At 45.7% G+C, this 14,787-nt stretch overlaps 1 protein-coding gene across 2 annotated transcripts; it reads right to left on the bottom strand.

Moving 5' to 3' along the window:
- Nucleotides 1-5,279: 5,279 nt before the first annotated feature.
- ZBTB2 (zinc finger and BTB domain containing 2) lies at nt 5,280-14,787 on the bottom strand. 2 transcript variants are annotated; one of them, XM_068184601.1, is made up of 3 exons: nt 14,248-14,787; nt 10,313-10,496; nt 5,280-8,338 (listed from the first exon to the last, which is right to left on the bottom strand). In XM_068184601.1, the coding sequence occupies exons 2-3, from the start codon at nt 10,483-10,485 to the stop codon at nt 6,976-6,978; spliced, it is 1,536 nt and encodes a 511-aa protein (XP_068040702.1). In that variant the 5' UTR covers nt 10,486-10,496; nt 14,248-14,787; the 3' UTR covers nt 5,280-6,975. The 2 variants fall into 2 exon arrangements, with proteins under 2 accessions (XP_068040702.1, XP_068040701.1); XM_068184600.1 differs by lacking the exon at nt 14,248-14,787 and having other exon boundaries at nt 10,313-10,510.

Here is a 14,787-nt window from a genome sequence, read left to right on the forward strand (position 1 = left end):
GACCTAACCATTGCTTCTGCAGATGCTTGAATTCCCTGGGATCTCCTTTGGGTTTCTGAGAGCTCGAGCAACTTGCCCGTGTAATCTTAACACATTTCCTGCTGCAGGACGATACCAAGAAATGCATCTTCTTGATCCCATCAGACACTGAAAGAATTTTGCCACCCAGCTGGTAGGTTTTAAACACAGACTGAGGAACTGCCCTTGACTATAGCACTTTACAGGCTGGCACTTCTGCAAAACTGCCTGCTTCACTTCAGGCAGAGCAGTTCAGCTCTGTACAGGAGACCTCTTGAAGCCTGGAGTGTCACTACTTTGGAAACCCTGGTTATGCTCAGCAGCAGAGACATCAGTGCTAAGTGCCACTGTCATTGTATCTCTATTTCCCAGCTCTCGGAGCTATGTTTAATCATGTTCCTTGACAGCAATAGGAAATAAATGTGCTCATTCCTCATGTAAGAGTCACCACGGAGGTGTGGCTCTGCAAGGGAGTACCACTACTGGCAGCTGCATGATAGAGCAAATAAATCCTCTTGGCAGCAGCAGCTGCGCTTTTTTCCTCTCACCATGCAAAACCTCAGCTCCTGTAAGCACTCTGAGGGAGCCCACCAGCATGGCCAGATGTAGAGTAAACCATCAGCTCACACTCCCTTGCAGTAGGGAGATGTTTTCTATGACACTGCAGCACTAGATGATTTTCTCATGGGTCTACCACTGTTACAGGAATTGATGACTTTTAATTTTTGCAGGTCAACTTCTTTTTAGAAGCACAAAACATCTCCTTAAGAAGAAAAAGGAGCTATCTATGGTGGGGGGAAAGCTGGAAAAAGCATTAATACAGCCATCATTTCCAAATTCCTAGTATGCTCTTTTAAGACACAAATGCAAATCCCAAGCGAAGAGATTTCTGACCCTTTAGCTAACAAGAACTGAAGGTAGTGCTCCCATTCCCTGGGACAAGTGTACCGCTCTTCTAGGAGAAACAGTTAATATAATGTAAAAAATCCCAAAGCAAAACATAAAAAATCCCAAAGCAAAACAAAAAAACCCAAACCCCACCCCAAAACAGGAAAGGTGGTGTCCTGACTGGAGTGATCACAGCTTCACAGCTAAGGTGGCTGCTTCCCGAGTAACTGCTCAGCTCTTTCAGACCCTCCCCATTTAGTCTGAGCTGCTGTTTCACCATGTTGGCTTTCCACTCTGTGTGGCACAGCTCTGCACACAGATGAAAGCTGATCCATATTTCAGCTGATTTCTTCTGCTGATTTTTGCTTTTGCTTCACTTGCAGCAGATAAACTCAGAAAAAAACTGGTGACATTGTGGCCCTTTAGTCTGAGACATTTCCTATATGACAGGAGAGTGATGCACAGCAACATTTACATCCTTCAAGTCATGCCTGTAGTATGTTTTTTTAAAATGAATCTCATACTACAGTTTTATTAAAAAGGGCGTGAAAATTTTGAACGTTAATAAACTCAGTGAACAAGGATGAAGTTTCTACAAATGTTCTTTTTCAGTTCTTGTGCACAAATCAGGACTTGTTCTGGGTCCCATTCTTTTATCAGTATTGCAAAGGTGCCTCAAAACGAGATAAAAAAAAATTAATTCTGCGTAAGAATGCAATCATATCAAAGAATAAGACTGTTGGTATTGAGCAATCATTACTCTATATTCTGTGTATATGTTTGTTTGTGGACAGTTGTGTGCCAGCAGCTGGAATTCTGCTGGTTTGGTGATGGGGCTTCCCTTCATTTCCTCATCAGCTGCCAATCACATGTTTTGAGTGACTATTTCACTTCACATCCTTAGAGCACTACTGTTGGGGTGGAAGGACCTGACCTTCCACATTTTCCAGACTTTACCCTTTTATAGGACACTCAGGAAAGGCCTGCTCCTGCTGGGATGGGAAGATCATGCTGGCAGTATAACACCAATAGAGAGGCTGTGGCCAGTGTCCATATTCAGGGCTGCCCTAAAGCCTGTCCTTGTCGTTATCTCATGCTGCGTTTGCAGCAGAGTTCTAGATCGCTGCTGTATTTGGTGCCTGACTCAAGTCAGGAGATGAGAGGGCAGCAGCAGAAACAGGGCCCAGAAGTGTTATGAGCAGCTTCAAAATGAGTCCTGACACAGTCAGCAGACTGGATACAGGCTGTGGATCTGTGCTGAGGCATGCTGGAGTGCTGGGTACTTCCTCCACACTCCACAGAGCAGTACAATAAGTGAACACTTGTGTTAACTTTCATTTTGTGGCTCTGTTTCTCTCCTCCCTGAGCAGATTTCCTAAGGTTCCAGGAAGGCTTCAGCTTTGGCCAAGGCAATAGGCATGGACTGAATATGAGGAAGTCCTGCTGGCAGCTCCTTTGGCACTAAAACACTGGCACCTCAAGGAATGACAGCTGCTCCAAGGCCACACTGAGCTCTTGCATCTTGGCACACGTAAGCTGTTCAAAAGCATGGATGCACCAACATGACAGCACCATGGCTGTACTGCAGAGGAAATGTGTTATGTGGTTTTGGCTAAATTTCATCTAAATATGTCCTTCTTAATGGCAGACTTGATAGAAGCCCACATTTAAGGACAGTGAATTTCTTTTTTCTAGAGATGATCACAGATAATTTGGCAAATACACATTAATGGTGTTACAAAAGATTTCTTCCTTCTTTCTGTTTTGTTCTACTTTTGGTATGAGTGGGTTTCATTATCTAGTAACAATGGACATTTTTACAAACAAAAACAAGTGAACAAAACTAGAGCTGTAGAAATGGAAGCACTCTGTCTCAAAGTAACAGCTGTTTGAACAGCCAGCCTCCATCACCACTGGTAGTCTGTCACCTAGATTTCATTAACCAAAGTATGCTGCTGTAATTGACAGTGTAATATTTACAGTTTTGAAGTAGGAATCTAATTGGTTTTAATTTTTTTTTTTTTAAGTAACCCGGTTACTCCTAATCATTCATAACTATGAAGTATCTTAAAACACTTGTTGCCTTTTGGGAAGCAACAAACAAGAGAATCAATTAGAAAACTACAAAATTAACTTCCCTTATATGTATTTACTTTTTAAGATTAAAAGGTGTGGAAATACAATCAAGGAAAAACTTGAACTTGGTTAAGAATGAATCAGTTTGATCATTATGTGCTTGGGACAAGGATATCTAAAAGATTGTATCACTCTCCAAAAAGGCAAAATACCCAAACAAGGCAATCCTCCAGTTAAGCAGATTGGGAAAAAAACATTGAGAGACTGTGATGCCACCAGGTACCATAGCACCTGCTCAGGTCTAACCAGTCTCCTTTAAAAAAAGATGTAAAATACGTTGTAATGTCAAACAAATTATTTAAAGTAAACAGAATGAAATCTGGGGTTTTTTTTTGTTGTTTTTTTTTTTTTTTTCGTTTTGCAACTGACAACTTTTTGTGACTGAGGCTGTTATTTTATGGGATTTGGAGCTGAGGAGTCAGCCATATTTTCTAAACATCAAGACAGCAACTGTAGGCTCTGCAGTGTAAACAGGAACACATTTTTAAGTATTCAGTGTTTGTAACACAAGCATCTTCTGATAAATCTCCCCCGCTGCAGCAGAATGATTATCAGACCGGTGATGGAGAAGATACTTGATGGAAAAATATTGACTGCAATGGACTGCAAACTTCACTTTCAGAAGTAATAATCCTCTGTTGGAGCAGAGAGATTTGTAGGTGTTCGATACTTTTGAAGTCAAGGCAGAGATGTCAAGTGACATGCCTAGGAAATTAACTTTGAAGATACTCCTTCGGAAAAACATGGAGCTGAAGTTCCAGCCCAGCAGTTCCTGCCAAGATGTCTGCTTTTATTTGGTAGAAAATTCACAACTTCAGCAGGTGAGCAGACTGAATGAGCAGTAATAATTCAGAGGGTTTAAAAAGGAAGCTTGAGCAAAACTGCAGCATTTGTGCTATTTCCCAAATTCCTGATGCAACTGTTAACAGCCAGAATATACTGTTTCTAATTTGTTGTAGAGGAACAGAACTGTTCATGAAGTTGAAAGGCAATGACTCAAACATCCCAATGGAGCATCAGACAATAAAAGGGTATTTAAAAGAAACCATTACCATAGCTCAACACATATTAGAACAGTCTCTTTATTTTTTTTTTTCTCTTTACCTGACAGTGTTATTTCATAAGAATAAATATTAACAGGTGAAAGTATCTCTGCTGAGCCTGCAATTTCTCATTCCTTGTAGCAGCAGGACCATCATAACAAACTCCTTCCACGGCTGCTTGTTCCCTGCCCTACCCTGCTCCTTCTTGCTGGGCAGCACACCAGCCTGCAAGGCCACACTGCCCTCCAGAGGAGCTACCTGCCCAAGTGGGAGTCACCACTTCCCACCATCTACATCCCCGATATTGCCAGCAGCAACACTGGCTTCAGTAAGGCTCTTCCCAGCTCATCTCCATCTCTGCACAATCTGTGAGTTGTTCAAAGCCTTCTGCAGAGCTAAAATAAGGAACAGGTTTGACAGAAAAATAGCTTCTTTTAAGAGTGGTTGTTTTTTGCTCGAGTCCGTTCAACATGTAACCTAGCAAACATCATGATGTGCAAACAGTGGAGAAGTGAGAGCAGAAATAATGTCTCACAATAAATGCTGTGGCCACGTGCACCCTTACACAACCAGCCACCTGGACTGGAGCTCTGGATTAAAAAAAAAAAAAAAGCATCTAAGCAGTAACTAACAGCTGAGGTGGTAGCACCTTTAGCAGCTTCAGTCATTTTGGAAATGAACTTGTGACTATCCCCTAAACCACAGATACCTCAAAAGCTGACGTTACCCTGAACTAGGAAAGGCTTATTCTTTTGTTTTTCTATTCTGAGAGCATTTTGGACTAAGGAAGATGAAATAAAACCCACATTTAAGGAAATTATACTGGTAGATGAAGATCCTAAAGAAGTTTTAAAATGGGCAGCACTAAAAGAATTCCGTCGGATGTTATTTTTTTACCTCAAAAGACTTCTATACTTTGAAGTCAATTAATTTTAAACCTATTACTCTAATATAAGAGAGATAATAAAATCAGTATCACTTACAATAAACTTTACGAGAATGGTCACATTATAATACGCTGGGAAAAAAATCTAATATGTAGAGACTATTTGTGCTAAATCCACCTTAAGTTTTAGTAAGCTCATTGTTCACCTGTGTGATGGATGTTTTAGTCTGATAAACAGAATACATTGCTTGGGTTTTAAGCTGATTCAGCAAAAGCTCATCCAGGAAGACCGAACACCAACAACAACCTTTCACCTTCAACTCAATAAATCATATCCCATTTAATTCAATTTTTATTCAATGAAATGATGTATAAAAACTTACAAATCTGAGAACTTAACTATACACAAAAAGATGATACTCAGTTTAAACGTATACACAGAGAAGAGCTGTGGTTTGTGACTTGCCCTCTCCCACCCCTCCCCCCAAACACACACTGTCTCCATTTATGATGGGGCACTTTTTCTGTCCACTTAGACCTTCTGTTGGCCCAGTAATTGCTCAGTGGGCTGCACTGCTGCTGTCAGTTTAGGTTTTCAGGCTACCAGCAAAAAATCTGGGCATCTATATAAAATAATAAAAATCAACAACTTGATTTTTAACACAAAGATGCAGTACTGCCTGACATCAGCAGTAACTAAATCTACAGAATTCACCCTTTCAGTTTTTGCAGGCTTTGCCTTGGCTTTCAAAATAAGAAGACTCTCATAGAGCAGAATTTCCCAGCCAGCACTACAGATTAATTTTAAAACAACCATGATCACCTGTTGCTAGAACACCGCTTATCCTCCCTCTTAACTCATACCATTAGACCAAATGAAATCATGGACATTCCTTGCCTGAGTAAGGGAATAAAGCTTTTCTCTCTTCTTTCATCCAGAATGACTCAAAGCTCTCTATAGCTAACAACACAAGCATGTGCTGCACTAACGATGGTGCAGTGCTCACCAGTATGCCACTTCTCTAGTTCCCTTGGTAGCTTGGGTGACAACACTTACCTATTGGCTTCTCTTCGACAGGTCAATAAAAATGCACACAGCTCAGGACGTTCCAAATTTGGTTACAAGCAACCTGTGCAATGAGTAGCTTTGTCAAACAACTAAAAGACATTCCAGGCTGAATCTGAGAGCAGACGGCCAGTTACTTAAAAAGGATGTGTGCATTTATTTACCTGTACCAAATATACACACAGACACTTCATAGATATATAAATCTTTATACATATACAGTATTTATATATATATATATAAAGATTGCCATCACATTACTATTACAGCTACTTAAGTCAGAATTTGACTAAGTAACAACTTCGCTTGACTCTGAAACAGATACCCAAAGGCATACTTGAAGGAAAACATACGGCTAAAAGAAAACCAACACCCTCAGCTCTTTTTAACTCAATGAACAGGGATTTCTGCATTCCTTGAGGAAAAGTTCTGAGGGCTTAGGTTATAGCTTTAATCAACTTGCATGCGGACTTGTAAAGAGCACGGTGTTTAATCTGCCAGATCTCAAAATGCCTTCTACCAGGGAAACTAAAATACATATATCCTTTGCTTACCAAACTGATACTTTGTTTCTTATTACACTCATCATTGTATCTAAATACACTTTTAAGCAATCTAAATTTTGTTTAAAATCTATTAAATTTGGAATAACTAATACTATCAACATAGTTAGCTGGATTGTTTTTTCACATGTTCCTTTGTATTAAAATCAATTTTGTTGAGGTTTGATGCAAGAGCTTTTTGTTTGTTTTGGTGGGAGAGGCAAAGTCCAATTTCCTAATGTGCCAGTACAGTTCTGGTTGCTGAAGACAAAGGGTGGGAAGGAGGTTGCTGGAAAAGATGGCAGGGGTAAGTGAGGTAAGAGGTAGAGGGAGGAAAAAATTGATTTAATAAAAAATGAGTAAAGAAACTTTAAAAAATTGATATAGATTTCACATTCAGTCTAACAACACTGCTTCCTGCTCCTTTTTGATGGAGGCTAACACTGTGTTATCAGTCTCTGTGGCTTCTGTGTCCCCGCCACCTAACAGAATGGAGCGATCTTCTTCTAGTGTAAAAACAGAGTTTTGATTTTGGCACGAATGTTTGACTACTTCATTGGGAGTTGAAAAAGTTTTGTCACACAAGTTACATTTGTAGGGCTTGTTGGTCTGTACTAGCATGTTGTCCATTTGACTGCCTTCCTCAAAAGTACAGAGCTCCAGAGTCTGTTTATCCACCATCGTGTACGTGTCCATGCTCTGATTTAGGCACACGTGTCTGGCAGCCTGGTTAGCCCTACAAAAGCTTTTATCACAAGTGCTGCACTTGAAGGGCTTGCCCGTGTGTATGTACATGTGCTCCCTCCAGTGGCTTTTCTGAATAAATTTGCGACCACAGATGGAACATTCGTATTTCCGTCTCTTTACCTCCCTCTCTTGATCTGCCTGCTCCAGGTTGTCAATATCTGCAATATCGGAGGGGGGAGGTGTCTCTGACTGCTGCTGCCCATCAATTATTGGGGAGTCTGAGATCTGCTGCAGCTCACTATCACTAATCATCCCCGCTTCAGGCACTTCCATGGCATCTTTATCAGCTGTGTTGTTACAGAGCGACAAGGAAATATTACTTTCTCCCTGCTGGCTAGATGTGAAGGGAACTCCCGTGTGGATCTGCAGGTGCTCCCGCAAGCTGCTGCGCAGGTTGAACCGACGACCACAGAGGTGACAGGCATAGTATTTTGGGAAGCTTCCATTCCTTTTCATAATGCTTGGCTTGACATGTGCTATTGTGAGAGAGGCAGGCTGTTCATCTGAAGAAGATGCTTCCATATTGGCCTCTTCTCCTGAAGGTGAATTATTACCAGCAGCAGATACCAATTCTGGAGATAGAGAAGATGGCAATGGGTCAGAAGCAGACATATTTGTCCGGGTCACTTGTGGCAGATTTGCACCCAACTGTGAGAGCTGTGAGCCTTCAGAAGCCTGCTCCTGGTTCATTCGTGATGTCTGAGGCCGTGGTTCACGCCCGAGTTTGTCAGTCGCCGACGTAACCTTAGTGGGATGTCTTATCTGGTGATCTGCAATCTGAATGCCATATAATGAAGATGCTAATGGAAAGACTTGATCCGGGTGAGAAAAAGTTCCCTGACTTGCAAGGCTGGCTTCTTGAATTAGTGGATATGCATGCAGAAACTTTATTCCCTGTTCTAGTCGAACTGGGTCAATGAGTTGTGGTGCCATCTTCCCAGTGTACATCAAATGCAACAGATAACTGAAGATATCTGGCTGTATGTCGGTTGCTTTCAAACGGACACATTCACTGAAAGGTGAAACAAATTATAAGTAAGACATAAGGGAAATATTTTTTTCAGTTCTATGTTATTCAAGCCTTGATAAAAATAGGAGGTTTCTACTTAAATTCAAAAGACAGAATCTGCAATAAATATTAAGGGAAATGCTTTACTGTGACAGAGCTAATCTTAGGAGCTACTTGAAAGATGACTTTCCTCAGTGAAGTAACTGGCTTGAAAGAAAAGCCAGTTACCATTTTAAACTGCTGTTTAACGACCTATACCATTTTAAACTGCTGTTATGTTGTAAATGTGTTGTCACATATTAATATATTTTGTAAACTGCAAAGACATTTTCCCCCTTTTCTTGGCTGGATTCAAACACATCTGTAGCTAAATTACAACCTGCTAGCACGGGATTCTAAATTCACAGTCCAATAAACTTTTCTTAGTATTTAGCTCTGAAAACACCTAATTAATCTGGCACTTGCCTGCTGGGCTTATATGTCCTACTAGAGTTTACAGCTACAGTTCTGCAAATGGGTGGTATTCCACTGTCCCAAGTGCAATATGATCCAGAAACCATGCTGGACAGGGTATGAATTCACCCGGGGATCTGATGCAACAGGTGTAACCTGTGGAATCCAGGTTCTTTACACAGCAGAACAGCAGCTTTTTTTCCTTGAATAGGGAGGAAGAAACAGCAGGACCAGTGGACTGCCTGGTCAGCCTAGCAGTCCCTTGATTAGGGCACTCAAAGGGAGATGCTTTGGCTGTGATGCCCTCTTCAGCCCAACAGGACTGAAACCAACACCACCCTCCAGCTCAGAGTGTGCCTTTACGATGCTCTGGACTGAGACAGCTACCATTCATTGCCCTAGCTAAGGTTGTATCTCTGTGCAGGAGGTAAGGCAAGGTTCAAAGAAGAAGAAAGAAAACAGGGAACATCTTTGTGAGGTCAATTAGCTAACAGGACAGGAACTGGGATTCTGATTATTTTTCGTAAGTATTTGTAGCTCCTCTATTAAAAACAAACATAAATAAACCACAGAAATTCAGAAATGGACATGACTGTGTGCTGTGGTCTGAATGCTCTAACTACAGTAGGTACCAAGCTGAGGAGAAAATTATAGCCAATTCTTCCATTTCTTGAGGTGCATGCTTTCTTGAGCTCTCTCTGTGACTGCTTTTGACAGATATATGACTCAAAAATAAACTTCGCAATGCTGTCTGCCAAAGATGACTATGTGCTCTTGTTGGTGCATCAAGACTGATAACATCTGCTTGCAGTCCTGTTTCAGAAGTGCAAATGCACTTCTGTCCTAGCAGTTCACTTCTGGCTGAGAACTCTTAGCCAAAGAGTTAAGTTTGAATCACTTAACATAATCTTTTCGAGTTCAAATATTTTGGAAAAAGACAAAAAATCTTTAAAGTGGTCTCACAATTTGGTGATCTTTTCAATCTCCTCAATGTAAGCCTGTGGTACAAAAAAAACCCAGAAAAACACTGAAAGAAAAGAACCACAAACCCCTTTATTTTTCACCATTATGTAGTATTCTATTATTTAATTGACAATAAACTACAAAGAAATGAAACACATATACATCTTTTGTAAGTTTATCTCTCAAAACCTCCTAGCAAGTACTTATTGAATTGTATGTAACATTACACAAAAATCAACAAGAGTGTCAAGACAGAGCAGAAGATAGTGACTGGGGGAAGGAGAGTGCAGGAGAAAAGACAGGATCTTTGAAGTATTCAATTATAAAAGTTCAATTTTCTATGCTTTTTAAGGACAAAGAACTTGTGCTAAATTATAAAATTAGTGTTAATGAATCACAGTTCAACTTTAATATGTTTGAAAGTGAGGTTCTAGTTTGCAGTTAAGACTGGATTCCATGCTCTTTATGTCATAACAAGAAGCAAAAGGAACATTTTGTTGCTAGACTTCCTTAGCTTAGTTAACTGAACAACATTTAAACGGTGAACCTTTTTAGAGTTACCTGGTTTGATGAACAAACAACATCTTGAAGTAGTTGGAGAAAGAAGCAAGGACAGATTTGTGTGCCTTGAAGTAGACATCCCCAATGGCAACTGTGCAGTCACACAGGAAACCGAACTCTCTCTGAGCATTTAGCTGCTGTAGCAGAATAAGTCCATGGTTGGCCAAATCCATTTTTTTACACTCTGAAAAGCAAATGACTTGCATGTAAAACTGAACAGTAGATGCACAGATGCAACAGTAGTTGTCTCTTAGCAGATATTTTCTCCAATATCCAGATGCCATACTTTAGTAACACATCTTAATCCCAAGTTACTGTATAAAACATACCTCACACATAGGCAAGGATTTCTCTTTCATGATGGGAAATGATATTCACAAAGGTGTGAGTGATTTGCCAAGGCTTAAAGAGCAAAGGAGAACCAGGACCAAAGTGTTCTGGAAAGGCATGGTGTGGGTACTTGGATACAGAAATAAAAATAGCTAAGGAAGAGGAAGATATATTAACAAGTAGTAAAAACATCTAAACAGAGTGGGAAAAAGAAAGTGCTTTGGTTGCCACTTGTCAGCTCAAATAGGAAAACTGATTTTCCTTTCTGATGTCAGTCACTCTCACCCACACAAGTGGGAGTGACACAACCCAATAAAAGACAAGACAGATACATTTAATCTGGATTTTTCAGTGTCTCTGTACATCTTTTACCTAGAAGTTATGGGTCCATCCAGCTGAATCCAAGCCCAGCATTAAATAACTGAACATTTGTCATGGTTATGCCCTCTCCTGGGAAATACCAGATACATACCTGAATCTTCCCAGGTTCAAACAGTGAATTCATTCTAGGTATTGGCAAGCCCTCTGGACTATCAATACAGGAGGGGCCAACCTTTTCACCTAATAACTATTTATCTATTTATTGAGACCAGCCACAACAGCATTTTTAAGAATTCTGCATGCCTCATGGCTGCCTAGAAAAAATCAAGAAACTCAAGGGTGAGAGGTGCAGTTTTGTCCATGGCTGGCCATTGGCCACCCACCAGGTAGGATAACCGACGGTGAAATGTGGCATTGACCCGAGCCCCCCTAGGCCAGGGCTTCTACAGCCCCTCGCCTCCTGGGCACCTCCTTGTACCAGCTGCTGGAGGCTGCCCACAAAGAACTATCTAAGAGCTATAAACTTTTTCTTAAGGATTCAAGGCCAGTCTTGGAAGCAAAAATTAGTAACTTTGGGGGAAAAAAAATAGACAGGAAAACACATCAGGACAGTTACCCATGGTTGGATGGATGGATGGATGGATATAGGGCTAGTAAGATCAGCAAGTGGAAACAAACTTAATCAAAGCAAAGAGAGCTTTGGGCAAAAGTGAAAGTATGAAGCAATGTAAATCTGTACATAAACATACATAACAGCAAGAGAAGCCAACAAAATTCCTGGCCATGTAATGCCCAGAACAGAAACAGAACAAAGCAGAAAGAGAATGTGAAACTAGAAGTGGATCAAAACATTTATAAAAAGTCTTGGGTGTTTTCCCCTCTAAAGTTAACAGCAAGTTATGGGAATTTAAGACAGGTTCAAGCAGCCAGTTTCTTTTATACACTAAGAGCATGGCTTTTTGGGAAAGAGAACAGAAACGTATTCCACATATGCCAGTATGTTTAGTCACTGGAAAAGTGAGTATTTCTACTTGCCGGACAGGGAAGAACTCCCTCATATTTAAAGCAATAACCAGGCTGACCAAATGCATTCCTTTGCATTCACATGAGATCAGAACTCACTGGAGACAGGGGCGTAAAGAGAAAGGAAGAAATACAGTGTAAGATACAGCTGATTATTTTCTTACAGTAAATTAGAGAAAAATAAGTCAGGTTTCAGCTCTCTTTAGGTACATATTCTCCTCCCTAAGCTAATGATTGGATAACTTAGTTTGTACATACAATATGCTAAGATTCTCTCTCTCCACAAGAGGGAATACTTGCTGTCAACAGGAACAAAAATCATGTTTGGTGTTATTTAATCCTGCAAGATACCCCATGCGGGTGACGTTACAGAAAATGCTAATTTTTTTTTTTTTTTACCTTTAATTTTGATTATTAATGTGTTCTACATTTTTTGAATTCAGTCTGGTTTGCACTTGGACAACAAAACTTGCCAATCGGAGCAAACCACCAATGTGAAGGCACTCCAAGCCAGACAAGCATTCTTTCTAGTTATTACCATCTCAAGTGTGTTTAGTTTGGAGCTTCACTCTTACCCCAAACAGCAAGCCCTTCCGTACAGACCTGATTTGAACTTTAAAAAAATGATACATGTGCACAACATAGTGTTTTGCATGTATCTGGATGATATCTAAACGCTCTAGCTAAAAGCACTGCAGTAATTACACTCCAAGGAAATGACAGGGCAGATGAAAAGAGCGAGGAAAGCACTTTGCACATTACAGGTATGCGTGCGCTCAGGAATTTTACCCTTAGCTAAATGAAGTGGTGATTAACACCGGCAATGCCGTATTTCAGTGCTGACCGACTCAACAAGTGTGTGAAACACTTGTGCCCTGAAACCCCATGGGGACAGCGCTTCCCTGGCGGGGCCCCGCTCCGCCGCGGCTTTGGAAGTTACCAAATCTTTTCAGCGCTGGCTGAGAAGCCACGCGGGGCCGAGCCCGTTCGGGCAGGGTGCTCGCTCCGGAGACACCGCAGGGAAAAGGGGGCGGCACAAGCCCAGGATAACACCGGGGAAGCGCCGGTACCGCACCGCGGGAGCGGGCCGGGTACGGGCAGCCAACAGGGCTGGCAGGGAACTGCTCGGGCACGGCGCTTCCCGCTCTGCCCTCGCACCCTGGGCAGAGAACCTCGACAGCAAGGAGCCCGCGGTGCCGCTCCCGCTCCGACGGCAGAGGGCACCGGCGCGGCCCCGGCCGCTCACAGACGCGCCGCACCTCCCGCGGCGGCGGCGGCTGCCCGCTCGGCCCTCGCCCTCAGCCCGGACGGCGAGCGGGGACCCGTGATGCGCCTTCCCTGCCGCCCGCCCCCGGCCCGGGCGCTCCCGCCTTGTCCGAGCCGGGGGCGTGTCCGGCCGCGCGCCCGCTCCATGCCCGGAGCACGCTCGGCCCCGGTGCGGGAGCGGACGGCGCCCTCCCATTGGCCGCCGGGGCGGAAGGCCGGGCGGCCGCGCGCCGCTCTCACTGGCTGCGCCCCGCCCCGCCCCGCCCTCCTCCCGCCGGCCCCGCCCGCCGCCCCCCCCGGCGCACGCCACGCGCGCACGGACGGGACGGAGACGGCGCGCGAGACGCAGCGCGAGCGGAGCCGCCAGGGCGCGCGAGACGGGAAGAGCCGCCGCCGCCGCCGCCGCCGCCAGGGCCGGCCCAGCCCAACCCGCCGGGGGGGGGGGGCGGGGGACAGGCGGGGCCGCCCCGCCCCGCGCGCGCCGGATCCCGCTGCTGCTGCTGCTGCCGCCACCACCGCCGCCGCCGAAGGGGGCGGGAGGGAGGCAGCGCGGGCCTCAACCGGCCGAGCCGAGCCCCGCGCCGGGCGGCACCGGCTCCCCCGGCCCCCTCTCTCTCTTCCTCTCTCTCCGCGACCCACCCACTCCCCTCCGGCTCGCCCCGGCCCTCCCCTCGGTGCGCACCCATCCCCCCCGTACCGTGTCCCGGATGGAGCCGCCCGGCCCGGCCCGGCCCGGCCCGGTCCGGTCCGGCGGGGATTCACCGGGCAGTTCCACCTCCCGCCCCGCAACCCCCTCGGCCCGCTCGGACCCGGCGGGGCCCGGGGAGCCCCTCACACACAATGCGGAGGTAGGGCCGAGCAGGCCCCGCCGCGCCCCCGCCGCCGTCGCCGCCTCAGCCCGGGCCGCGGCCGGCGCGACGGGGCCGGGCGCACGTGCGGGCGGCGCGGCCGGGCTGCCCCGCGGGGCGGGCGCGGCGCGGCCGGTGCTCGCTCACCTGGGGGGCGTGGGGGCCGCCGGGTGGCGCCGCGCGGGGGCCGCCGCCGTCTCCGCGCCCGGCAGCAGCAACAACGGAGTCAGCGCGGCGGCGGCGGCGGCGGCTTTTCCTGTCCGGTTACGTTCGGGTCACATGACCGGGAGCGGAGCACAGAGGCTGCGGCGAGGAGCCCCCGCCGTGGGGGAGGGGAGGCGGCGAGCGCTGTGGCGGCAGCGGGAGACACCCAGCCCCCGCCCCTCCCTCCGCGCCCGCCCCACCGCCGGCACCGGGAACGGGAGCGGCCCTCCCGCCTTCCGGGCACCCCCGGGGCAAAGCCGCTGCTCCCGTCCGAGAGAGGCGCGCTGCCCCTTTAAAACTCCCGGGCGGCAGAGGCCGGTGTAGCCCCCCTGCAACCCCCTCCGCCTCCAGCGCTGCGGGATAACGGGGATCGTGGCGGCGTGCGGGGCTGGGGTGGGATGGGATGGGGCGGTGCTGTGCCGCGCCCGCCGCCGCCTTCCCGGCGCCCGTCCGGCCTCGCCGTGGCGGCAGAGGCTGCTCGGT

This window comes from Anomalospiza imberbis, chromosome 3 (genome assembly GCF_031753505.1).
Source record: "Anomalospiza imberbis isolate Cuckoo-Finch-1a 21T00152 chromosome 3, ASM3175350v1, whole genome shotgun sequence".
NCBI classification, from domain to species: Eukaryota; Metazoa; Chordata; class Aves; order Passeriformes; family Viduidae; genus Anomalospiza; species Anomalospiza imberbis.

What these genes read in the sequence shown, in the direction of transcription:
- ZBTB2 (XM_068184601.1), bottom strand. Translation starts at nt 10,485, where the DNA reads ATGGATTTGGCCAACCATGGACTTATTCTGCTACAGCAGCTAAATGCT. An exon ending in TTGTTTGTTCATCAAACCAG is followed by an intron (nt 8,339 to 10,312) that starts GTAACTCTAAAA and finishes TTCACCTTTCAG; the next exon opens with TGAATGTGTCCGTTTGAAAG.